We start from the raw sequence: 27529 nt of genomic DNA on the forward strand, positions 1-27529 counted from the left end.
TGAACTGTTGCAGTTATTAGTGCTGGTCTGAGCAAATGTGCATGCTGATTTCTTGTGTAATAGCAAAAGATTTATTTATTTAATGTGTATCATAAGGTCCTAACGTCTACAAACATGCATACTAGTTATTTAATCCAGTGAATCTCAACCTTTTTTGAGTAATGGACCCCTGTCATATTTAGAACCGTTCTCAAGGACCCCAGAATAATACTGGCTCATTGGTATCATTAATGTCTTTGTGACAAACAAATGCAAATAAGTATAATTTACTACTATGTTAGTTGACTTGTTCCCATAAAAGATGATAATGTATGTATAATAGGACTTAATATTGGACATGTCATATGTCAAACTATACAAATATTCATATTCAGATATTTTATAAGGATGCTTTGGCATTTCGTCAAGGACCACTAGGGGTCCACAGACCCCTGGTTGAGAAACTGATTTAATCTTTATTCATTCTCAGTATTTATTTATCATAATTCCCATTCATTTCCAGCATTCGTTTGACCCTTTGCAAAGACCCCTCCCTCACAGAGTGAAAAATATGTTGTGGAGCAAAGAGGACACTGATAACTATGGAAGCTTGTTTCCTCCATGAAATAAAAAATAAAAAAGGTAATTGCAACTTTTTATCTCACAATTCTGACTTCTTTCTCAGAATTGAAAGATATAAACTCAAAATTGCAAGTAAAAAAAGTCAGAATTGCGAGTTTGTATCTTGCAATTCTGACTTTACTCGTGTTATAATGTCCAATTGTGAGGGGGGAAAAAGACTTTCTCACAAGTGCGAGTTTGCATCTCACAATTCTGACTTTTTCTCAGAATTGCAAGATTTAAATTCAATTACCTTCTTTCTTTTTTTTAATTAAGTGACGGAGACAAGCTTCCATAGATGGCCCGACAGACAAGATTATGGAAGCTTGTTTCCAACGCTGAATAAAAAAAGACGATTGCAACCTTTTATCTCGCAATTCTGAGAAGAAACGCCATTGCGAGTTATAATGTCAGAATTGCGAGACAACACAAGTGCGAGAAATAAAGTCAGAGTAGCAAGTTATAAACTAGATATAACTCGCAATTCTTAGTTTAGTTTTTTTTCGCAATTGCGAGTTTATATCTCGCAATTCTGACTTCTTTTCTCAGAACTGTGAGATATAAACTCGCAAGTTATAAAGTCCAATTCTGATTAAAAGAGACTAACTCCGTCCGAATTCGCGTACTGTTGAGTAGATACTACATTTGAATTAAAATGTACTTAACGACCGTTTAAAAAGTACATTCTATATAGTATGAAAGCATGTAGTATGGATGAATTTGGATGTACTACATCCACCATGTTACTGTCACATGACCTACCAGCGTCAGTTACGTCCCTTCAACATGGGATAGTAAAGTGTCCATCATAATTCATCCGGGTACTTTTCGCATACTATTTTTCGCGTACTATATAGTAGAGAATTAATTCGATTTCGGACGCAGCGACTGACTTTTTTTTCTCAGAGTTGCGAGTTTACGTTTCACAATTCTAACTTTATATCTTGCAATTGCCTGTTATAAAGTCAGAATTGTGTGTTATAAACCTAGAATTGCCTGTTATAAAGTCAGAATTGTGTGTTATAAACCTAGAATTGCGTGATATAAAGTCAGAATCGTAATTCTGTCTTTTAAATTTTGCCTTTTTTTAAAGATATTCAACCGTTTTGTGGCTCTTTAATGTGTTACGACAAATCGCTGTAATGTCTCAGTTCAAGCGGCATGTGAATCATCTCTTCCTGCTAGTAATAAACATGAATTAACATTAGAAGGTAGACTATATGTTGTTACAACTGCAGAAATACATCAATACACACCATGTTTTAAGTTCAAGTCCACCAACGTTAATCGACCCTTCGCCAGGAGATTGATTGACAGGCGATCTAACCAAGTATAATGGCGAATCTGCCATTTTGTCCGACAAAGCAGTCAGGGGAGTTAGCAGATTGACATCGGTGAACTTGAACTTGAAAAATTGTGTGTACTGACGTCTTTCTGCGATTGAAACAACATACCTTCTGATGTTCATTCATGTTTATTTGATGCTTTAAATTAACAAGTAAGAATAGATGATCGGTTCACGAGCCGCTTGAACTGAGGCGCTACAGTGATCTGTCACGACACAATAAAGAGCCACAAAATGGTATTTATTGTTTAAATTTCTTTAAAAATGACAAAATTTTAAATTTGTTTCATATCAAAAGTAACCTGCTCTGTCTAGTCTGTCGACATGTTGTCAGTTCAGTCCTCTTTGCACTGCAATGTATTATTCACGGCATGAGAACATGATGTGTGGCGAGAGATCGGCATGGCTTGTTGGACGTAGCAACAGTAACTAAAGGGGGCGGGTCTTTGCAAATGGTGAATTGTATTAACTTACCTGTGTTTGTTTGTCAGACCAAATGGCTGATTCAGTGTCATGATTGACTCCAAGGCTTCAGTTTAACTGAATTATTAGCAAATCTATGTACTGTTTTTTTAATTAACTAATCAAAACTATAGTTTTGGTATACATTGAAATTAATATTTTAATATTTTTAAATTATTAAAGTAGAGGTACACTTCTGGTGGATCCATGATGGTCAATATTCATATTCATGCATTTTATTCATATTTCATGTTAATAAGTTATGGCTTATGATTTATCAATATTACTTTTGATTTCATATATTCATGTACTCTTACTCCATAAATTAATCCTCATCATATTTTCAAGTATTTACTCTTTAATGTACTCCTTTATGGTTATTCTTCTTTTATCTTTAAGAGTATGCTTGCTTGCAATATTCAATTGTTCTTCAAGTGACGGGTCATGTCGACACGTTTGTGGTTAGATATTGGACGCCTGCCTACTGCAGAAGCGATGATGTTTTCAGAATTAGTTGCTCATTTGATCTTGACGTACCTTTATATCAAAATATGTTTCCATTTCTTCAGACATGTGATAATGCAAGATCTGCAAAATTCAAATTCAATCAAAACAACACCTTTTGTATCTATTTCCATCTATCTTTGACATTTGACCAGTCACTCTGACCTAGCCGTTACACCAACTATGACATAATGGATAAATCCGTTTGACCTTTTCTTATTAGACCAAAACATAAGTTTGAGTGGGATGTAAGTTTTCCTATGCTTATGGTATAAAACGGACTGGATCTTTGATAGTTTAGCTTTTCTTTGCTCATTTTGCTTCTCGCATCTCTTCTGCATCTTCTACTTCTGTTTCTTCTCTTCTACTTCTCATTTCATTCTGCAAATGTCTTAATTTTGTTCCTTCTTTCTCTACATTCTGATCTTCATCTAATAGATACAATACTCTAGATTTTATTATCAACTATTAATTACTTAATTTGTTTCTCTATAATTTTTACTTAATGAATTTGTTATTATCAACTTCTGATTTATGCATTATTTTTTACATTTCACTAGCTGTATATATTTATAGCAAATCTATGTAATATATATTTTTAAATATAAAACTATAGTTTCGGTATACACTGAAATTAGTATTTTAATATTTTTTAGTAGTTTTACACAAAAAAACAATCATAATGTAAACCTAACCTACTCCTTGAACAATTCTTACATAATTATCTTCCTTGTGCATGTTTATTTCACAACTTTAATCAAGCGTTTTACTAATTGTCCAGAAGGCCATTTCAATAACACAAGCCCTTTATATTCGCGAAGCGCGCGTTATGGAGCTGCGCAGGCGCAATGGGCCTCACAGTCCGATCCCTTACGTCACCGCAGCGCGACTCTGTTACAGCAGGCGTGTTTTCAGTGGAGAGCAAAATCGAGCGCAAAATAGAGACCATGTAAAACATACTACTGAGTGGACATAAGGTATTTACAACCGTGTCAGTGTGGGGAAGAGATGAAACAACCCTGAAAGACTCAAAGTTTCCTCCGTTGGAGCTTTGTGGGTAAGCTGATTTTGTATGTAACGTTATTCCTCGTGTTTACATTTGATTTAGTGTGATTTAGTCTTTTTCCTGCAGAGACCTCATGGTTTATGCCTCTGACATGCTTTATGTTAAAAAGTAAATGCTCCGTTTTATGTGTATTCAACTGTAGCACGTCTTTTGTTAGTGTAAATTTGAGAAAAGTTTAGCTTATGCTTTCTCTTACTTTTTGTGGATACTGTAAACCTTCGTGTTAATCCAAAATATTTTGTTTTCTCCTCCCCATTGTTGGTCATTGAGTGTTTGCAGGCTCTTGACTCAATGGTGGTTTTGTTTTTTTGTGAACGTTAAATCAAAGCAGGAAACACCCACACTGTCTGATAAGTTTCGTTTCTTAATAATCTGCTAATTTGTTTACCTTATTTTAGGTTAATTCAAATAAGGACATTTATATCCACTAATCTGACCATCAGAAATATAAATGATTAAATTAGAAACTATATTCACATATTTGCATTGAACAGAAAATGTACCTGCAGCTGCATAGTTAACACACCCTTATTTTATTGTATGATTACAATCATTGTACAACATAAAATGGATGCTGCAGAAGTGGGTGTGTTAACCTTGATTTGTGTACATATTAGTCCACTCAAGTGTTTCATCTTATCTGCTGAATGTTATGTCTGTTCACACTTTATCGGCCATTACATCATTGTTTGTGATTTGAGAACTTTTTGATTTGATAAATTATATTTACAATCTGATTTCTCTTAGTTTGTGTGCCGTTTTTGCTCATGAAACGGTGTCTATTGGATTAATGGTGTTGCAGAAAAAGTTTAAATGGTTGTACAGAAAGGTTCACCTGATATTAATTAACTGGTTCAGATAAAACACATCTGTTATGATTGTACTGTCATCACCGAAAAGGTTAATCCACTGTTATTTCTGAAGGCCATGGTCAGGAATGTATTAGTCCGATATGAAGACTGTTTGTGTAATCAACTTGTATAATGTTCATACTGTTGCTAAAAAGATGGGCTTTGGAGAAATGGGAGAGAAGAATGCGTTTTTACTATAGGGCTGGGAGATATGACTATATAAAATGATGATACAAGCAGGGTTGCCAGGTTTTCACAACATAACCTGCCCAATTGCTCCTCAAAACTAGCTCAAAGGCACTTCAGGGAGGGTCCCAGGGATAAAATTGCATCCCAGGGAGTGTAATTTGCATTTTTGGCAGGGTTCCCCTGATAAAATTCGCATTCCAGGGACTAAAAGTCATGTTATTTTGGGTCGATTCAACCTGCAGACATTTAAAAACAACCCTCGGCAGCAGTGCAGAAGTAGCAGAAAACAGTGGATACAAGTTTTTAGACTAGCTATATTGCATTTCTAGTATTGTGTAGCACATATATCAGTGTTGCAGTGATCTGTTACACATTTGAGCGTTCAAAAGCAATTAAAAGTTTTAAAATTTGATGGTTTGGTGCAAAGCAAGAGTACACAATTTTCAAATTATTAATGGAAGTAAGATCAGATGTAGTAGGTGAGAAGTCTGATACTCGGGAGGAAGTAATTAAGAGATTTTAGAGGTGTAACTGGAGATTCTCCGTGAATCAACTTGACTTTGATGATAAAGTTTGTCTTTTGACATCAAAACACGCAGAGAAGACTTCAAGAACGTACTAAGCTATCGATGTGTCTGTGTATGCACAGGTGATCATGGATAAGTGCCTGTGGTGTACCAAGGCCCTAAAGGCGGAGGGAGATGTGGCGATCGTTGCCATCTTGCATCGCTACAGTTCAGGGCAGCTGTCTGAGGAGATGATGGCCTCTCTGAATGATGATCTCAACTACTGCATGGAGTGTGTGATGGAGTATCATCGAGCCAGAGACAAGGTCCCTGAACTGCACAAGGTATGCAAATAACACCAAATTTACAATGCAAAGGTGGCACAGGTATTTATTTTATTTACTTGTTTATTTGCACTTTGCATGAATGCAATTGCACAGCAGTTAGAACTCTATACTTTCACACTAGGAGCTGAGGTGGGTCAGCGCAGGCATAATTTATGGCATGCTTAGACTTTGCAAATTTGGTTAAATTAAAATGAACTCAGGTGCAATTGCTCTGTTAGTGTGTATCATTTGAATCCGCGTTGCCATCTGAACTCTGGTGTGCACCAAATAAACAGACCGACATATTTGTTTTCAGGGGATCTCAGTGTCTGGTGTGGTTCAACTGGAGTTTAAATGCAACACAGACATCTAAAAAAACCAAAACAAGGATTGATGTCATAAGATGTGACCCTAAAAAAAAGAGTATACTCTGGGGTCAGTTGTAAAACATAGCCGCTTAGTTAAGAATGTGGGCTTTGCCAGTTGCATCTCTTCACTGCCGTTCATAAATTCTCCCCCGTGGCCTCATGGGATAGTGAAGTATCCATGGAATGCTCACTTCAGAATCTCGCTGGAAGTAGTTGATCATCCAATATTTTTCTTTTTTTTTGTGTGTGCTAAATCCAACAGTCAACATGTTTGTTGGTGTTGTTGCCATTTGTGCAGTGAGAATTGGCTTAAAACGCAACTGCCCTCATGTTTTGTTGCAGAACGGTGATTGCGAGTACATTTTCTCATCTTTGCGCCACTGTGGTATGAAGAGTGTACAAAGTAACACATCTTTAGCAACAGTGTGAATGTTTTCAAATTTATCCCCTTGGGAGGGTGTTTTTAAAAAGCTTCATTTTCACAGGGCAAAAATGCCGTCTCTGTGTGGATGGAAGGCCAAAATGGAGAAACAAAAATTGTTTTCCTACAAAGTATGTTTGGACAAAGTCTAATTGAGGACTGCAGAAGCCTAAATGCCCAAAATTCCCTGGTTTTGTTCATAATGCTTCCAGGCTATTGTACTATTTCTCAAATGAAAATGATAATATTCATAGTTTCACGTGACGTCACACCCTTAAAGGAGCGCCCACCTGGAGGGCAAAACAAGGCTTTCCTCCATTGCCTGCCAGTTATTTTTACCAGGTTTGTAGTAAGACGGTGATATTAAAAGACCAAATTCAATATGCATCTTATTGATTATGCATACTTTGTACAGGCAGACAAATGAACACAGAATATTAATGCAACATGAGGTTTCTCGTTTTTTCCATGAAAAAGCGTTGCATTCATATTCTGGGCTCATCTGCTTACCTGTATATAGTATGCATCATCAAAAAGGGTTAAACTGAATTTGATCTTTTAATATCACTGTTTTCATACATTAAGGCACTTTAAGAGTTTGTTGCACTAAGGATTTTTTTTTTTAGCCTGGCGTCGGTTCACACTCCGCCTTTGCTGCTTGATCAGCCCTTTAATTCTAACGGTCTTTCTGCATAGTTAATCTATTTAAAATGTAAGTGGTGCAACACAACTTGATTTAAATAAAACTCAGATCAACAAATCCTTGATTTGTGATAAACTTTGCTTAATTTAATCCTTATTGGTGCAACCCACCTTAGTGTTTTTCACGTTAGCTTTTTTTAAAAATCGTCCCGCTGTTTTTAGTGATTGAAATCACTGTATATGCATCGCAAGTGCCCAAAACTTGCATCTTGTTAACATATTTTTGTTTTTAAGATGGGAAAATTGACAGGCTTGTGCTGCAGTTACATGGCTGTTTTGCCCTTAAGGGCTCCGTGATAGTCACGTGACTGAAAACTATGAATAGCCTTTGTGAAACTTGCAGCCTCTGTGAAACTATCTTTGTGAATAAGCCACTTCCTTGAGGGTATTAGGGCTATTCTCAACTTGAATGTTATGTTATGTTATGTGTGTGGAATTCAAAATTCACCTCAGAAATTAATCAATTCAGGACATTTTTGTTTTTTTACAAAAAAAAAATATAATATGCTTGTCCGTATGACAACTAGTTCAACCATTTGCAAGGAACAAGCTTTCTTTGTTAATAACTGTTTGCATGTAGGCGCGCTCTAAAACATTAAACTGGTGTTGTGCTGGAAACCCTGTAACAATTTAATGTAGAATTTACATCAATACGTACAATAGCAATTTGTACATTAATTTAGAAGCCGAATGGCTAGTACTGGTTAATATTATACCATGAAAGTAAGCCATTTAATTTGAAGTATGCAATGGTAATTTCTTCATCTCAATTTATTGAAACAAAAGCTAACAACAGTAGTGGATATACCAGAACCAAAAATGTCAATGTCTCAATAATATGTCATGTGCCCTTGAGCATCAATTACAGCTTGACGACATCTCATGCTGTTCACAAGTTGACTTCTTGACTCCTGAGGCATGGCATTCCAGTCTTGAAGAGCTGCCCTCAGGTCATTGAGGTTCTGGGGTGCAGGGTTATGACCCTCTACACGACAACTCCACTGATCCCGTAGGTTTTCCCAAAGGACGCCCACGTCTACACCTTAATGTGACTCTTCTAGTCTCTTTGTGTCTCTGTTGCAACCTGCTGATGACACTCTGTGACACTCTAAGCTCAGGGGCAACTTCCCTCTGAGAACATCCCACTTGAAGCCTCGCAATGGCCAGATACTGTTGATCAATTGTTAGGTGTCATCTTGATCTAATGATGTCAAAATGTGAACAGCAGCATGATGATAACTGTTTAAATGCAAATTTTCATAAAACCAGAACATTTAGTGGTTGATCAGACATTTTGTTGTGATTTTTGCAGATAATCACCTTGTTGGAGAACAGCATGTTATGCAAAAAGTACTGAAACATTGAACAGTTGGACATCATTAGGTCAAATTAAGTTCACCTTTTAAAGGTTATAGTGCATTTTAGGTGCATTCTGAATTTATTAATTCTGAAATTACTGTACTGTTAAAGTGAAATTAGAACAAAATTGAGATCTGATCTAGATATTTATGATGATCCATCCAACATTCTTCTTTGTTTTTCTGGTGTGTTTCACTCCTTCGCCCCTTGATTTCTTCAAGGCCTCCCATTTTCCTACTTCGAACTTCTTCACAGCGTGCTGAAATGGTCTGCATGCTGCTTCATGCTTCACTATACCTTTTTTAATTTTTTTAATTTTTTTTTATTTGTCCCATTCGGTGAAGAACATTGACAATGAAAGGGGAAAGTGGCCTGTGAAGGCCAAGTATGGTAACTCATACTTGGAATTTGTCCTCTGTATTTAACCTATCCAAGTTAGTGCACACACTTTAGGTTTGCAGTGTGTGTGTTCACTACTCGCTGCAAACCGTGGACTACACAACACACGCACACACAAGGAGCAGTAGGCATCCATTATGCTGTGGCACTTGGGGAGCGATTGGGGGTTGGGTGCTTTGGTAAATAACCTAAATTATTTCCTGCCCATGCTGGAATCGAACCAACAACCTTTGGGTTACCTGTTGGACATGCTAACCATTAGCCCATGACTACCCCCACGGAAAATTGGTGATAAAGACTTCTTGCTTTCAAGCAAGTACACTTCATCCTGGTTATGCAAAGTGGCCATCTGATATCAGAAATGGTCAATTTTAACAGTGAATGAAACCTTCACTAATATCACCAATCAGATATCAAGTATCTGTTGATTAAAAAGATGCATGCTTTGAGCATACCCTAAATGACAAATTGGCTGGATGAAATTGTGCATACATTACTTACTTTTAGTGGAGAAACAAATCAGGGGGTGAGAGGTTAACAATGTTTACTTCCCAGTAAGGGCCAACCTACCCCCCCCAACCCCCAAGGACGGCCCTGGTTACATTACTATATTTTCACAGCCCTGAAACTCAAACCATTTTCCGTTCTCACTCTTCCAACTTATTTACACTTTGCTCAACCAATGGTCATTCGTTGGGTTATCCACTCTTAAAGCAGAGAAAGATAGCTGGGGCTTATCTTTTTTCTTTTTTTTTTTTTTGCATGAACACTCCTACACTTGCACATGAAACACCACAATGATAAGGAAATGCTTTTGATGTTGAACCAAATATTTGGTGACCAGTACAGCCTGCTAGTTGTTTTGCTCAGAGCTACTGAAGTGAGGCACGGTGCACTCTATATTTAAAGAGTTGGTATCACTAAATGATTTTAAGGGTATTTTAAAAGATCTAGTTTCTGAGTCATTTGACTTCAATTGTTTTTATTTCTGTAGATGTAAATTAATGTATTTTGTTATATGTTCAACTAAATGTGTTTCCTGTCTTGGCCAGGACCCTCTTGTAAAAGATTTTAAATCTCAAGTTTTATTTCCTGGTTAAATAAAGGTGGTATAATATAATATAATATAATATAATATAATATAATATAATATAATATAATATAATATAATATAATATAATATAATATAATATAATATAATATAATATAATATAATATAATATAATATAATATAATATAATATAATATAATATAATAAATGTTGAAGTCTTTTTGTTAATCAAAATGCAGAAGTGTAAAGTGCATACACCAGGAAGGTCACAAGTGCAAGTAACAACAGCCATGGAAGGAAATGAAAATTGTGCATGCTGTAACTAATTCTGTCTCTATTTTTAAGTAGTCTAGACTTTTGGAAGTGATCAGAAATTTTCCTAAGTGAGTGTAACCAATTAAATTAAACCTTGACTAAACCGAGGGGGGAAAAAAAAAAAAGTTGTTCATGTAACAGTTATTTTTTATAAATTCTACAAAGAATTAATGCATTTGTCTGTTTGCTTTGTTTTCATGAATGACTAGATTCCTAGCTGTTTCTCCAAAAAAGTATCCCCAATACTATACAATATAACCAAGACCATTTGTTTAACTTATTCTTATTTGCATGCACAATCATGATACACATTCAAGAGAGATTGAATAGGATAGTCCAGAGTAGAAGACCGAAACCACTTGTTGGTTACGTTCATAACTGACTGTGCTTGCCAAGACAGGTATTTTGACATAATTTTGTGTGTATGTGTACATTCAAGAGCAAGGAGATGCGAAAGAGGAATCAGTTCAGTGTTCGCGCGCCTGTGTGCGTGTCTGCGCGCACTACGGATGTGTGCAGTGCGAATACTGAATTGAGTTCTCTTTTGCCGCCTCTTGTGCTGGAATGGTTTAAAATCACTTGAATGTGTAAATTGGTAATATTTCACTCTATGATGGTTAAACTTTGCAATCGGCAAATCACCGTGGGGACTGGTCTGTACTGATCATAGATCAACTACGATCCATTTAACACCTAGAAATCTCATCTCTCACATTATGCATTTACCAAAGCAACTTGCATTTCATTCATGGTATACTGTACATTTTAACAGTTCATGCAGTCCCTGAGGATTTTATTGAAAACTATGCTGTTGCTACTGCCACGTTGTACCGTTTCATCTTGCATGTCCACATAGAGAGTCAAATTCTCAATCTCTTACAGCATTTGTGGGAAAAAGAAAAGGCTCGACTCCTGCATATTTTGGGATACTATCTGGACAAGGAGCTTGAAGAAGATGATCTATTTATCATTGAAGACGATCACGAAAAGCCGGTGTCAATGATCTCTCCTGCGGAATTCCATGACCGTCTCCGCTGCCCACTGTTTGAAGTTTTGAAGTATCCGTACCTGCTTTGCTACCGTGATCTGTGTAAGTCATACTCCCATAACCAACATCATCCCTTGTAGAGATTAAAAATAAGGACTGAAAACTGGAAGGTTGCAGGTGTGATTTCCTGCAAACCAGGTTACCCACAATTCTAACCATGTGGTTTGATCTTTTCCTAGTGTATAAAATTTAAAAATTGCGTGATTTACAATGCTAAATGTCCCATTATGCTATTTTAAAGGTCCCTAATTTTGTGTTGGACAATAGGTTGACATGCATCCAAAAAAAACAAAAAAACACAACACTTTAATTTTCTTATAATATGCGTTGCACATCACCTCAAAGCACTGCTTATACCTGGTATTAAGATGCGTTTTGGTCGATCGGATCACTAGTGTAACACACACTCACCATGTTTGGTGTGGTCTTTTGGCTGTCAGAGCAGAAACGAAAGCTGCTGCTCTCTTTAGGTTTTTCCACCGTCTCCGGGCACGTTCATATGTAAATTGCGTGAGCTTAATTTTGTCCATTAGATCAAAAGATCTGAAAAAATAAAAATAAAATGCACTTACCCGCCCAAAGAAATCAGGACAGAAGTGGTTGACAGTGGTCAAAAGAGACGGATTGAAACACCAGGTGTAAACGGGAATGCTTCTCCCTCATCCACTTGTGATCCGATTGACCAAAACACATCTTAATACCAGGTTTAAACAAACAGTTTATCTGAAGATCAGTCTTCCTAATCCCTTCCTTTCTGTGAGCCTACTCTACTGATTGGTCAGACTGCCCAGTCTGTTGTGATTTGGTCGATCGCTTGCAGTGCGTATCGAAAATGAAGCACCTATTACCATATCTGAATTTAAGATCTTTAAAACTTTGTAGACGTTTTACATCCACAAACGGCTATATTATGCACTGCATGAAAGGTAACATTTGAAAAAGCAGAATGGGGCACTTTAATAACTGGATATGTGTCATCACAACCAGAAATCAAACAAAAAAGCATGGCTGATCTGATGTGCAAGGAATGTGTTTGCCGCTTTTCAACATATTCTCTTCTTTCTCTACAGGTGATTTGGTGGTAAAGGCCTTGTGCAAGCTGCAGGATTTGAATAGCTCTTTAATTGTGTTTGAGAAGTATCAAGGAACATATCTGCTTCTTGTTCATCCCAACGAACAGGTAATTCAGTCAAAAAGCCATGTAAGAGAATAGACTGGTCCTCTTCCGGTCCTCTGCTCTTTACATTTTGATCGTTTTCCTTGTTCTTACTCAACTTTCCATTCCAGGTGCGCCGTTGGGCAATCGATGCTGCAAAGACATTGAAGAGTGTGGACAGGGACAGCTTCTATGACCTTCAAGAGATTTTCACTTGCATGTTTTATGTCATTGAGCTTGGAATATCTTTGGATTTTCCAGACTTGGATCCTGAGGCTTATGCAGGGGGCACTGTAAAAATGCTGCCGTCTCACCTCTATGATTCACAAAATAAGAAGAACTATTGGCTAGGTCTGTTTTTTTTTTTTTTTTTTTTTTTTTTTTTAGTTTTCTAGAAATCTTCTTTTCTTAATGTCCTTTCCATACTTACTTACTTCTGTTACTAAACTTGTTAAATTATTTAAGTAAAAAATTAAGTTTGACAAAGATTTCACCATCCTGTAGTTAGTATAGAAACTGGATCTTTAGAAGAAAAGGGTGGGGATCAAAAATTCAGGGGATGGATTTCTCTGGTGTCTACTGTGTACCTACAGTATAATAAGCGTGGCACCGTGTCCTAACCAGATACACGTTCATGTGTCGTGCTTGAATAGGACATGGTGTCAGGTTGACCTGGAATTGGCAAATGGTTTTTATCGCTCATGTCTTGGTAAGTGTAATATCATCTCTTTGAAATCATTCTCTTTTGTGCCCTATAGGCATCTGTATGTTGCTAACGCAGCTCAGCGCTGAGGCAATGGACTCTCTGTTCATGGGAGAGTTTAACATCCCACTTTGCATACTCAACACAATGGATAGGTTGAAAAATGGTATGTCATGTTATTTTCTTCTATGTTTTTAATGTGATGGGATACAGTAGATTTGGCTTGTATTAAAACTGATCCACTTAAAAGGTGTCTTTTTATTTTTCAGAGGATAACCCAGCTTCTGACCCATTCTGGCCAGCCCTCCACTGTTTTATGGTAATTCTGGACCGACTTGGTTCTAAGATCTGGGGTCAGGTTGACCCTAGTATGGCTTTCCAGACTATCACTGGAGCAGCCAGCTATGATGCAGAAATAAGAAGCATCCAGCAAAAAACCATAGGGTAAGAAAGTCTGGCATCTATTGAAGAGAATTCATGCAGTCATTGCATTGTAAGCATTTTAAATGCAATGCATTTCTTGCATCTTAAATTAAAAATCTGCCAGTCAAAAACATACTAAAAAAAATAAGTGTAATGATTCAATTTCATTGTGGCATCAGTTCTCCTCCATTGCCTTGCCCCAGGGTTTCAAAATGAGATGATTAATTGCTGCTAAATGTGAGACGTTAACAGGGAACATCAACAGATACTGTTAAAAACAGTACTCTTTAATTTCTGCTTTACTGAACCTGCCCAATATTTGATAAAGCAAATGGTTCAAGTAGTGCCTTTTGCACAGTAAATGGTTATTTTTGAAATGCCATGTTTGGTGGAAGCATTGTTGGCAGAAAGTAGCGTTGGGTTATTAAATATTTTTTTTAATTAAACGCAGGATGGTTAAAGAAGAGCCAGAATATGATGACAATGTGGTGACTTGCAGTCAGATGGTGTACGACTGTTATGCCTCAGAAAAACCGAACCAAGTAAGATTTATCTTTTATTGCTCTTCTGCACCACAGCATAATTACTTTATGTAACAAACCTTTACTACACTATCGGTAGTCTTTGCTTTAATGCTGATAGGAAAAATCGGAATATTCTTTTTTTTTTCCTTCTGTTCGTCCTGTAGGCATCTGGTTCAACATCCAACAGTGGTATTTGCAGTAACTATGTGATCTATGAGGATATGCAGTCCTTGGTTAAAGTGCTTGATTCTGAAATGGGCCGGAGTATGCGTGTATATGGAAGCACTTTTCTGTGGTTTATTCCATTTGTGCGTTCCATAATGGAACTTCCAGAGCTCAACGCCTCATATATTAGTGAAGTCATTCACTTTCTATGTGATAAGATACTAGCTAATCGACACGTACTGACTGGACAGACAAGTGCTTGCGATAAAGTGACCGAGTTCTTCACCCGTATCCTCATTCAAATTGTTGAGCTACACTCTACAGAAGGACGGATGGGAATACTTTCTCGCTGTGCCCCCAAGTGGGTGGAAGTGATTGTCATGTGCATCGTCCTATCGGATGAACCACATGGACCACCAGACAAGATGGGTGGGATTCACAGCGTCAGTTCAACCTCATACAATCTTGGGATAGTAGGGAGACTGCCTACATCTGGAGGTGGTATTGGTGCCATAATTCTAGGCTGTATGACACTGATTCGACTGCTGCTGAAAGAAGGTATAAAGACGGGATCTGTCCCACGTGCTACCCATTTTTTGAATTTGCTTAACAAGCAGCTGCGTGGAGCTACAAACAAACGATGGAATCTAACACATTCTGAGTCTATTGAGCTTCAAAGGTGTTTAAAAAGTGTAGTCCGGTCGATGCAAGAAAAACCTGCTTCTGCATCCTCTGTTGTTCCATCCCCATCTACATCATCATTAGAGGCAGCGACAAACACAGTTATTTCCAGAAAATCAATGCCAACCCTGAAACCACAACATGAGGACCAGAAGGCAGGTCCAAGCAGAGCCTGTGGCTCCTCTTTTATTAAAGAGGAGCCACTTTGGAATGATGAAAATTGCTTCTTTGATAAAGAGTTATGCAGCGGTCTTGAGAACATCATGAAGGCTAAAAAGGAACCTCCTGCCCCCATGTTAATTTCAGAGCTGAGACCGGCTGTTGAGTTGGCACAAATTAAACCAGATCTGGATAAGCTGCAGGAAATTCGATCCAAATTAAATAACCAGAATTTGTCAAAGATCGAAGCCATTACCAAAAGAAGGCAGAGTGAGTCCTTAAAACCTGTTCACTTGGCATCAGCTAAGGAGGATCTTGGTTTTAGAGCTGTTGAGGGGGATGATGATGATGAGGATGATGAACCCCTCAATGTCAGACGAGCCCGATTGATGAAATCCTCTAGCTACAAGATTGAATCTAGTGACTCTGAAGTTGACTCTAGTGATGTTGGAAAAACGCATGCCAGGTCCACAGGCAACTCTAAGGAAAATGTAGAGTCCAGTACCATTGTTATCTCTGATGATGAAGATTCTGATAATGATGAAAGGCCAAATGACATCCTGAGGTCTATTGACAAGGAATGTACAATGAAAAATAAATCTCTAGAACATCCTGTTTTGCCTGAGAGTCCAGGGCGTGATTATGATGATCTCAGTGAATCACAAGTGTTTGAGTTTGAGACCCAGCAATATGTGGCATCTGCCTGGGATTATTCAGAATTTGAGGCAGCAGTCTTATCAAAGAAATCAGACCAAACACTCAAACCACAGGTGGAAAAAGCTCCTCATGAAGCGTCTCCCTCAGGTAGTTCAGATACTGAAATGATTCCAGATGAGGACATTGAGAGGGCCTGTCGGCAAGCAGAAGAGAAGATCAGACAACGACCGCAGCCACAAGAGCCAGCAGATTCGTGTGCATTGTCCAAAGAATCCAGTACTGCAGAAAGCTGGGACAAATTTGTCAAACCAAAACCTGTGCAGGTTAAAAGCACAAAAACAATTCCATCTGAGAAGAGAGACCTTTTACAGCCTAAAAAGCCATTGATAATTGATGCCCTTGCCCAAAAAGTCAGGCGCAACCCATGGAAACGCAGCTCCACAGTTATGGACATAGAACAACCTTCCTCGTCAACTACTCCATCCTCATCTGATATGCAATCTTCCTCTCCATCCTCCAGCTCCGTTTCCTCTCCTTATTTTTCTGCTTCCACCTCACGTGGCACCCCTGCCATTGTTCCTCCAAAGAAGGTGCGTAAACTTGCTGAGCCAGAATCAACAGCAGAGCGTTTGGGATTAAAAAAGAAGGAAAGAAAAGCCTTTGATCTTTCTCAGCGTTCCCTGGATTGTGTGGCTAAACTGAGGTGCCATGGCCAGAAAGTGCAGGTGAAACCACAACAGAAGGCAAAGCGAGTGTGTCGACCCACTAAGACCTCTCCACAGAAACGTATAGTAAAAGGCAACAAGAAACTTCTGGGATCTCAAGATATTCAGTTTTTCAGGCAAAGTCGTGAGAAGCATCAGAGGCCAGCAACAGGAGCGATCACAACATTAGCTCCCAAACCAACAAAGACAAATCAGCCAGGTGAAGTACCCTCATCAAAACCTACAGTTGCATGCAATGGGGATGGTGATCTCTTTACTCGCTTTCAACCAGATCCTGACCAGCAGCAGGATAATGAAAAGACCGTATCAGAATCCAGTAATTCTAGAGGTGATGGGGTTGGAAGTAATAGGACAATAATAGAATCCAAGTACTTTCAAGCCAGTGAGCCTGCTGATGTCAACATAGAAGAAAAAGCCACCCATGCTTCAAATGAGGAGGTTGATGACGAATGGATGTTCCTCACTCAGATGGAACCCACCGACATGGAAATGTGTTCTCAAATGGAGCAGATTGAGGATGACAATGAAGAACTCTTTCTTACCCAGAGAGATCCTGTTGACATGGACCTTGATACAGATAGTGAGTCGGATATCCCAGGTCAACCAGTGTTGACGCATAAACCTCCTCATGCCCCTCTTTCGATTACCATGTGTAATGATGAAAAAGTTGCTGATCATTTGTTCTTGAAGCCTGGCATGCCACCAATGTCTCAGAAAAAGGCCAAACCTTCTACCACAAAAATATACAACCCCAGTTCCCGCAGTGCCTCACTAGTCCTCGAAATGGAAAAAGGAGCTAAGCCTCCTCCTGCTGCTAATGTTGCTAAAGCGAAGATTCCCCGACCACCCCCAGCTATGCCACCCCCTAAAACATTCAAGCCTGTGCCTCCTCCACAATTCCAAAAGCCATTTCCTTCACAACAAACTCCTCTGCCTCTGGGCCCCAAGTTGGTCACTAGTACTAAAATAAGCTCTACTTCAGAGCCACCATCTTACAAGGTATACCAAAGACCTGAGGCTCCAGTTCATAAACCAGCACCCACGATGGATCAAAGTCCAAAGTTTGACCTTTCAATCTTGACCCAAGCAATCCTTAAATGGGATTATGGAATGCTTGACAATTACAAATCATTTGGGAGTCCAAATGATCTATGCCAGCTGCCGCTGAAGGAGGTGCCAGTTAAGTTCCCTAGCTACCTGGAGTACTTCAACACCTTGTACCCCCTGCTGCTAAATAATGCATTTGAAGAGGTGGGTCTACATCCTAGTTCTGTAATGCCTAAATCTTTAGATGTAATGGTTTGCTGCATAGCATTCTATTCCAAGCATAAGATTTGGACCATGTGTCAGTGTTAATGGTGTTAATCGATTCCGTTTTCAATAGATGGCTAATGAATGGCTCAAAGAGGGCAGGGTCAAGCTTAACCTAAAGGTCCAGGGAATAGAATACAGTAATCGCACAGCTAGCGCCAGCTTCACAGGTACGTCCAGCTATGTAGGGCAGATCATCTTCTGATGTTCAGTTAAAGTGTATTCTAATACAAGGTCAATTAAATGTTAGTTAGCGATTTGATACTTGAAAGTATACACATTTTCATAATGTTGTACTTATGTTTGTAGCGAACATTTCTCAGGAAAGTGATATGAAGCAACGGTACCCAAAAGAAGATGACCTTGTGCTGCTTTGGCTGCCAGACAACACTGGGGCATATGCCCATGATGAACCAAATTTCCATGAAGCACATCCTCATTTTGGTTATGTATCCCGGTCCAATGTTTCCAGAGGTCCAGGTGTGTGACTTGTACACAGTCCTAATTAATAATATAGCACATTTATGTGCACAGTCTCATTGCTTATATCTTTCCTCAGATTCCATGTCAACCCTAAACTTGACAATTCAGACCCATGGTAATGTATCTTCGGTGAATGCCCAACCTGTGCTCTGTGAAGTTATTGGATCTTTGATCAGCATATTCCGGGAGTTCCGTGCACTGTGTTCGCTGCGAAATGGATCAATGTTGCGTCCTGTTCTTGCTCCACATGTGTCTTATTTCACACACAATCTGCATAGCCCACCGGATCTGGATGTACCAGTGAGTTTGGGTTTATCTGAAACAGTGGTTTCTAATCTTGATCCCAGGACTTACAGCATTGCACATTTTGTATGTCTCCATTTAATACACCTGATTCAAATCATGAACTGACCTGGGTGTCTCAAAGTAGTTATAAGCATTTTCTTCCAAATTCTCATACTCCTAGAGTGTCTTTGGCCAAAACAAGAACAGTTGTCTAGGGTTCAATTTATGTTTGAGCTTTAGTACCTTTAGAGTGATGCATGTTCAATAGGTAAAATCTAATCTGTTGCTTTTGTATTATTCCTTTTATAATGGGTTCTGACTTATCTCGCTCTCTCTTTCTCTTCGTATTCCAGGAGTACAACAGGGACCAGGCAAGAGCAATATCCTGTGGTCTTGCCATGATACAGAGAAAGGAGAAGACCCCAAAATTTCTCCTTATTCATGGTCCTCCAGGAACTGGGAAGAGTAAAACCATTGGTGGTCTGTTGTACAAACTACTGTCTTCGGTATTTATCTTTATGCCTGGATACTGTGCATGTTCACAGGGACACATTTATCATACTGGAACTTTTAAGATCCAGTTTTGCTGAGTGTGTTTTGTGTGTTGATCTGCTTAGGGTAATAACAGTGCTGGTTCTGCGGGGAACCTTCACTCCAAGACTCGAAGGACACGCGTTCTTCTCTGTGCACCCTCTAACGCTGCCATTGACAGTCTGATGAAGAAAGTCATTGTGATTTTCAAAGAAAAATGCAAAAACAGAAACGCTCCTCAAGGTTTCCAAGCTTGCACATGCATTAACAGCTGAAAAATATATTGCCATATATTGTCACATTAAAGCACCTGACACAACACTTTTGTGTACAGGTAACTGCGGTGACATAAACTTGGTAAGACTGGGAAGTGAAAGGACCATCTCGAAATCGCTAAAACTTTTCAGCCTCGACCAGCAGACTAAAGCTAGAGCACGTGAGAAACAAATTCATGCATTAACACCACCTCTATATGCATAATTTCATGACTTGTAAATGTATAAGCTCTGTGTGTGTGTGTGTGTTTCTATATAGAGCGAGCCCAGCAAGTTGTAGAAGCTGACGTACAAAGGCGGAAGGAGCAACTGGACCAGAATATTGACAATATCTCCCAGCGATGTGCAAAGACACCAAAGGATTCTACTGATGTAATGCATCCTCCACAAAGCAATTTATAGAGTTTCTAAAAGACAAAGAATGTAAGACTATGTTCCAAATGAAATGCTAGTGTACTGATTCATACATGCTGAATATATCCTACTACTTAAACAATAAATGTGATTTATTAATATACAATTATATTATTTTAATGTTGTATTAAATTTTGTAATCTCATGGGTTGGATGACAGTTCAAGAGGTTGATGGAGCAGAAGAGGGAGCTTCTGAAAGAGAGAGAAGGACTGAGTCGGCAGAGTAAAGAGGTAAACAAGCACGTTATTTAACATTCATGTTCCACAATACTTATTATTTTGCTATAAACAAGCATATATCTTGTATTTTTCTTAGTGTCGTAGTAGGCGTCAAGAGAGTCAAGCATTTGTGCTGCAGAACGCCCATGTGATCTGCTGCACTCTCAGCACCAGTGGAAGTATTGTCCTCGAGAATGCATTCCGTCGACTGGGACATGAACCATTTAGCTGTGTTATCATCGATGAGGTGCTAAAATCTTTTATTAGTTGTGGTTCCATTTAAATGTTTTTTTTTTGTTTTGTTTTTTTTCCCCAGTTGTTGATTTGTTGTTTGTTTGTTTTTTTTATTTAAACAAATACTAAAGTAGTAAGATTATAAATACTCTTACCATTTATTGACATCTCCAATGAAGTGAATCCCTTACCGCTAGTACAACAGTTAAAGGGTTAGTTCACCCAAAAATGAAAATTGGCATTATTGACTCACCCTCATGTCGTTCCAAACTCGTAAGACCTTCGTTAATCTTCGGAACACAAATGAAGATATTTTAGATTTAGTCCGAGAGCTTTCTGTCCCTCCATTGAAAATTTATGTACGGTATACTGTCCATGTCCAGAAAGGTAATAAAAACATCATCAAAGTAGTCCATGTGACATCAGAGGGTCAGTTAGAATTTGTTGAAGCATCGAAAATACATTTTGGTCCAAAAATAACAAAAACTACGACTTTATTCAGCATTGTCTTCTTTTCCGGAATCCATTCCATTGAACTGATTCCATTGAATCCTTTCATCTGTCGGCGTTGGTAATGCACTTTTACGTCGCCGTGGTTGTTTTTGGCGATTAGGACATCCGTGACATTTTGAAGCATCGAAAATACATTTTGGTCCAAAAATAACAAAAACTACGACTTTATTCAGCATTGTATTCTCTTCCGGGTCTGTTGTCAATTCGCGTTCACGACTCCGCCTCTTCTTCTTTCCTGTTTTACGGTGGTTGGCATCCAGCTTATTGGTGCATTACCGCCCCCTTCTGCTCTGGAGTGTGGTTCACGACTCCGCAGTGACGCTGCTGATGCAAGACGCTGCTGACGTGTTATCTGGTGCGCCCGAGCTTCGTTTACAGTCTGAGGGGAATCAATTCAATGGAATCAATTCAATGGAAAGGATTCCGGAAGAGAATACAATGCTGAATAAAGTCGTAGTTTTTGTTATTTTTGGACCAAAATGTATTTTCGTTGCTTCAAAAACTTCTAACTAACCCACTGATGTCACATGGACTACTTTGATGATGTTTTATTACCTTTCTGGACATGGACAGTATACCATACATACGTTTTCAATGGAGGGACAGAAAGCTCTCAGACTAAATCTAAAATATCTTAAACTGTGTTTCGAAGATGAACGGAGGTCTTGCGGGTTTGGAACGACATGAGGGTGAGTCATTAATGACATAATTTTCATTTTTGGGTGAACTAACCCTTTAAGAAAACACAATCAAGACTAATTGTTTATAATATCATACACTTTATTTGGCTTTTGTCATAGTGCACATTTAGCATTGATATAAACCATTATATTTGGTAAATTAACATTCTAAACATACTAATGTTCCCAACCAATAGCCACTTTGTCTTTGCACATTTGTAGGCTAGTCAGGCCAAAGAAACTGAGACGCTGATTCCCATGCTTTACAGAAGTCCTTCCATAATCCTTGTTGGTGATCCCAACCAGCTTCCACCAACCGTTGTCTCCCAGGTAACCCACCATTATTAGCAATAAAGCATTTGAATTACCAGCATATAAACCCATACATTTATTCGTAAAATTCTTTTTTGCTTTGCCTTGTTGTAAATTATGACATTAAATATAAATGACAAAGTTTTACTGCACATTTAATTTACTGTATTATTTTGTGCAAGATATGAAAATGTGATGTGTTTTTTTTTTTTTTTTTTTTTTTTTTTTCAATGTGTATGTGTGTTTGAACAGAAAGCAAAGGAGTTTGGCTATGACCAATCTCTTATGGCAAGGTTATGCAAGAATCTTCATCCATCAAACCCACAACTCTCGCCCATCCTCCTCCTCAGCGTGCAGTATCGCATGCACCCGGACATCTGTGAATTCCCCTCAAAGTACATCTACAACAGTGCTCTTCAGAACGACTGGTACGCACACACGTCTTTGTCTGGGAATTTTACCCTCAAAGCATATTGTAGGGAGGGAGAGAGATGAGAATGCTTTGAAATCAGACTACTCACCATGTTTATGATGTGTAGGCAGGGGCAGTGCAGGGAGTATGATCAGGAGCAGTGGACTATAACCAAGTCTGAATTAAGACTCCTAAGGTCATTGAGAGGACCGTGCATGTGGTGAGTGCTCAACACAATGAGCAGCTAACTGCACGCTAAACCGGGACACTGCAGACCTCAAGACGTGTTCCAGTGATATGGATGTTGCCAACTTATTTGTGCTCTACTCCCACTTTGCTGTGAAGGCCTATTCATACCGAGAATACAATGAAGAAAGGTCTATTTTACCAAGAGCCACATGAATACAATACAATAATTCACATGCTTTATCAAAGGTGATGTGTGCGGCACAAAAATTGAAACCAATCCTGTAGACTCGCTCTATTTTGTGGATGCGTAGTGTGTCTCTCGCACATTTGACACAGTTTCAATATCGATTGAACTGTGATATTGTGATGCAACCCATATTGTGAAGTTGCTGGTGAAACCTACCACTATTATTTAGTGATGGTGTGATTATAGGATTATTCAGTTTGACAATGTCAATAATAGGTTTATCTTTTCATTCCTGGAATTAATGCATCTTCTATTAATGGAATTAATGCACACATAAATCTCAGTGTGACAAGGCCTTGAATTTTACAATTTTTGCAGCTTTATTAACCATATTAATTATTTACAATCACAAAGGGACACTTTAGTTGTGCCAAAAACATCTTAATGCCATTACTGGGTAGAATTTATTTACCCATTTCTTTATTAAATCCCAAGTTGCATCCTCCCCCAAAGTTAATCTGCATTGCAAGGTGTGACAAAAAGTAACGTCTGCACGCAAAGGTCATCAAGTAGAAATGAGGGCTTCTGATTTGTGTACTTTTATCCAACAGTGAGACCGCTCAGAAACGCTGTTCCTTCACCTGGCCCTTCAAGCCTTACAAAGTGTTTGACGTGACGGATGGGAGAGAGATGAAGGAAAGAGAGTAAGAAATGGAGGATTGTGGGTGGGACTTTACTGCCTCTTGTGTCTGAACACTTAACTTATTGTGTTTCTCTATTGGTCAGTTCATTTGTGAACCCAAAAGAGGTCAGTTTGGTCTTGCTGCTGTTGAAACTGCTGGGCGAGAAGCAGTCAGTGCGAGTGGGTGTCATCACACCCTACAATGCCCAGAAACAACTCATACTGGAGTCCATTAGGGGTTCAGGCATCAACAAACAACTTCAGTGAGTGCAGATTTTCTTACAAAGAAAGTTTTTCATAGTCTTTCATCAAAGTGTAACTTTCTCCCATTTTACTGCAGCATGCCACAATAAATAATATAGTCTTGCATTTTTGTACAATAAAATGTTTTAAATGCACTCTTGAAAATATATACTTTAATTTTAATGCAGTTGTATTATAACACGTGTACCTGTGTTTTAGGGTGGAAATAGATACTGTCGATGGCTTTCAGGGCAGAGAAATGGACTGCATCATTGTGTCTTGTGTAAGAGCTAGCAGTGAAATGGGTTCCATTGGGTAAGTGTGTGTAACATCATTGTGACCTAATGAAATGTTCATGTTTCTGGTTCAAACATTACAGTATTTCTTTCTTTTTAAGGTTTGTTGGAAATCGGCAGAGGATGAATGTAACCATTACCAGAGCCAGATTTAGTCTCTTCATACTGGGACATCTACGCACACTCAGGGTAATGTGCAGATTTATACACTCGCTTGTCTTGACCCACCAGAAGAGGTGCTGTTGCATACTTCTAAAGGCCCATTCAACGAAAACAATAAAGATATAGTTTTAAAAATCGCTCTAAATATAAAAGAACAGCACTGTCCACACCACAGCTATAATGATATAGAGAAACGATATTGTTGGGATCACTTTCAGAATGATTTCTTTCCAGCTGTTGAATGATAAAACACTGACAGCCAATCAGAATCCATTCTAATTTAAGGGCTCATGCATTTAAAATGACATTGCAGAGAAGTTAATCGCCGAGGTCCAGAAAAAGCCACCGCTGTTTGACAAAACAAACCCCCTTTTCAAAAATACTTTAAAGAAAATGGATATATTGAATGCTTAGAAGTTGCATTGAAAAAGACTAGGGGCATATTCTTCATACCTCGCTTAATACATCTGAGATGATTTGACAGATGCCAGATCTTCTAATCGTGATAACTGAACTCTGGCTGATTTGGTTCTTCAAACGAATTTGCAGATTGGATTAAAATATCTGGATTAAGTTGTCTAAGATGTTCTCGTGTTCCATGAAAAGGGCAGATGTATCGATACACGAAACCACGATCAGCAATGCAGCGATTGGCTGGAGTCAAGACTGCAACGTAATGACATCATAGAATGAGAAAAGACACCTGACGAAAAACTTGACAAATTTCTAGACATTTATAAGGAAACAGCCATGCGAATAAATGACAGAAGAACGACATAAATGTTATAATAGATAAATGAAATGTGCAATATTTTTTTTTTTTTTTTTTTTTTTTATACATGATTACCCAATTATTTAGGCTATATTCACAATTTCTAGTATTTGTACAGGCAATTTTTTTTTATTTCAATGTTGTAATTAGTAACTAATCAACCTTTGAAGCATATTTGACAGCATTAATTAAAGTTTCTTAAGGGTCAAGATCAAGTTATCTGCATCTCCTGCGCTTCATCAAGCCACTCCCATAATATCTGTCGCGGTTCAAATGCACAAATGCATGTACGGCATAGACATCTGTACATCATAAGTGTAAGACTCCAATAAAAATTACGTAATTATTCCCTCACGAATGAATCTCTCAAAGAGTAAAACTGTCGGTGTCTATATTATGACACTACACGGCATTATAATATTATTTGCAAATTTGTTTTTAAATCATTATTATTGTCCCTGGTTTACATTAGGGTACTCTTGTGGGAAAGTAGCAGTGGTTGGGACAGACTTTAAGCATCACCTCCGCTTAAAAAGATGCAATCTAATCCTGTTTACATGAAATAAGCCTGCTCCTGAGCAGGTTTGAGTTTACGGACCTGTCGCTATGACAGCAAGTCCAGGATGAGCGTCGAAGAACCGAACAATCCAAGATCATGCCAAATCGCCATCAGTCAAATCCAGCTAAGTGAGTTAGCGACGTACGAAGAATATGCCCTAGGTGTTATTATTGCACTATATTGACTTTGTCAGCCAAATTCACCGTTAGATTAGATCGATTACACTAGCTATTCATTCAAGACATAGCATGCTGAGGACATCTGCTGGTGTAAATGCAACAGGAACTGCAAAAACCTGTTATACACCCTTTGAAACACAGCAAGTGGGCTTAGAATAAACAGACCGTTATCGTTCGTTGGTGTGGACGCAAATATAGTTCTCGTTCTTGTGAACGGGGCTTAAGAGCTTTTAATGCTGTTTTAATGAAATCGACACATTTCTGCAGGAACAAAGTGATTGGGGAGCGTTGATTGAGGATGCTGGGAGACGGGAAGCTATAATCAAAACGACGCAAAGAGATTTTGAAAGCAACGTCAAGAAGATTCTTAAACGAGATCCGCCGACTCGCAGTCTCTCTCATCCCCCTCTTGCGAGATCAAGCACCGTGACCGCACCTGTTCCGCATTCTCCTATGGAAATCGAGCCCGGCCCCGCGCCACACTCCCACCGTGACATGAGCAGCGGTCAGGCACAGCAGCCTATGCCACGTCTGATACCATTGGAATGCCCTAAAGACCCACGGAACAGCGACAGGCCCACAGATCCACGGTTTACAGAGCGGCGGCCAATCAGAGAACAGGCACAGGACAGGCGGGGCTTACCGGCGCCACGCCTCCCAACACACAGAGCTAATTCGTACGATGCTGACTCTCAAAGTACCGGCCAATCTTCCAGATACTCTTCAAAACACCGCGGTTTCTCGCCGCCAAGACGACACAGGAGATAAATTCATTATCCATGTTTTTATTTGTCATTAAAGCTTCACGGCAATGCATTAAGAGAGATGTTTCTTCCTCATGTCATGTTCTGTTTTGAAAGCCCACCATGCACAAAGAGTCTGTATTAACTCTTTCTCAGGCAAAGGCAATTAGCTTGATGAATTCGTTTGATGGCAATGCTTCCTCCTAATCATCCTCTGCTGCTAAACATGCAGTGAATAACTATTTTATTCATGAAGAGGGATGCAACAGATTTAGTTTTTTGGACCTTGTGCTCATCTCCCCCCCCCAAAAAAAAAGAAAAAAAGGAAAAGTATTAATGCAATAACTGCACTTTCTTGAGCTGTTGGACTTGTTCAAAAATATCCAATTTTTGGTCTGTATAGTTTGTCACTTATTTGAATGTCGCTTTGCTTTAAGGTTTGTTGCAGGGAAGGGTTTGCTGTGCGAGTGTGTTGTGCATGAATGCAGGGCCGTTTGTGTTTGGTTGTTTTATACTGACTTTTAACATACAGGATGTGGTGATGAGGTGTTTTCTGTTAAATTGGATTTATATTTGATTGAGCCAACTGTTAGAATAGATTGTACAGGTAATTTTGATTACAGCCATTATTCAGGAGGAGTTGAAGAAGGCCAAGAACGGAACCAGGGGAAATCTTCCTTAACATTTTAATTTCAAACATAAGATGTCATGTGTTTGAGTTGTAAATGAGAGTTAAGTTTAACATTTGTACAGTGGAAGCATATATCAGCCAGACACCTGGAGATTGAGAAATCGACTACTGTGGTGTTTTTCTTGAGTTTTATCTTTTGTGTGACCAGTTTTACAAAAGTGTACGACAGCCTTTGTTTTGTACCAATGCACTTTTTGTAGACAGGAAATTAAAAAGTTTCCCTTTTTTTTTTTTTTTTTTCTACTTTTGTATTATGAGAATCACTGCACCAATTGATTCTTGAAGCCGTGCAACTGTTCATGTTAGTGATCTTGAGTGATCCACTAAATCATATCATGGTAGTCTATTTTTCCCACTGGGAATCCATATTTTTTTAAATGCACTGAAATGAATGAATACTTTTGTGTATATGAACGTTGATCAATCAATATATCGACCTCATTCTCCCTCC

General features: G+C 38.6%; 1 protein-coding gene across 3 annotated transcripts; it reads left to right on the forward strand.

Moving 5' to 3' along the window:
• Positions 1-3741: 3741 nt before the first annotated feature.
• setx (senataxin) lies at positions 3742-27529 on the forward strand. Of its 3 annotated transcripts, XM_048165262.1 has the most exons (26): positions 3742-3968; positions 5667-5867; positions 11347-11554; positions 12583-12692; positions 12800-13019; positions 13427-13537; positions 13641-13815; positions 14246-14336; positions 14483-17956; positions 18090-18186; positions 18326-18496; positions 18576-18799; positions 19138-19290; positions 19402-19558; positions 19650-19751; positions 19850-19962; positions 20165-20236; positions 20322-20471; positions 21874-21981; positions 22216-22391; positions 22503-22595; positions 23363-23455; positions 23538-23696; positions 23896-23991; positions 24074-24161; positions 25912-27529. In XM_048165262.1, exons 2-26 carry the CDS (start codon positions 5673-5675, stop codon positions 26410-26412), a joined length of 7137 nt encoding a protein of 2378 aa, XP_048021219.1. In that variant the 5' UTR covers positions 3742-3968; positions 5667-5672; the 3' UTR covers positions 26413-27529. The 3 variants fall into 3 exon arrangements, with proteins under 3 accessions (XP_048021219.1, XP_048021220.1, XP_048021221.1); XM_048165263.1 differs by lacking the exon at positions 22503-22595; XM_048165264.1 differs by lacking the exons at positions 3742-3968; positions 5667-5867 and adding an exon at positions 7175-8349.

This window comes from Megalobrama amblycephala, linkage group LG18 (assembly GCF_018812025.1).
Source record: "Megalobrama amblycephala isolate DHTTF-2021 linkage group LG18, ASM1881202v1, whole genome shotgun sequence".
In the NCBI taxonomy this organism is placed as follows: Eukaryota; Metazoa; Chordata; class Actinopteri; order Cypriniformes; family Xenocyprididae; genus Megalobrama; species Megalobrama amblycephala.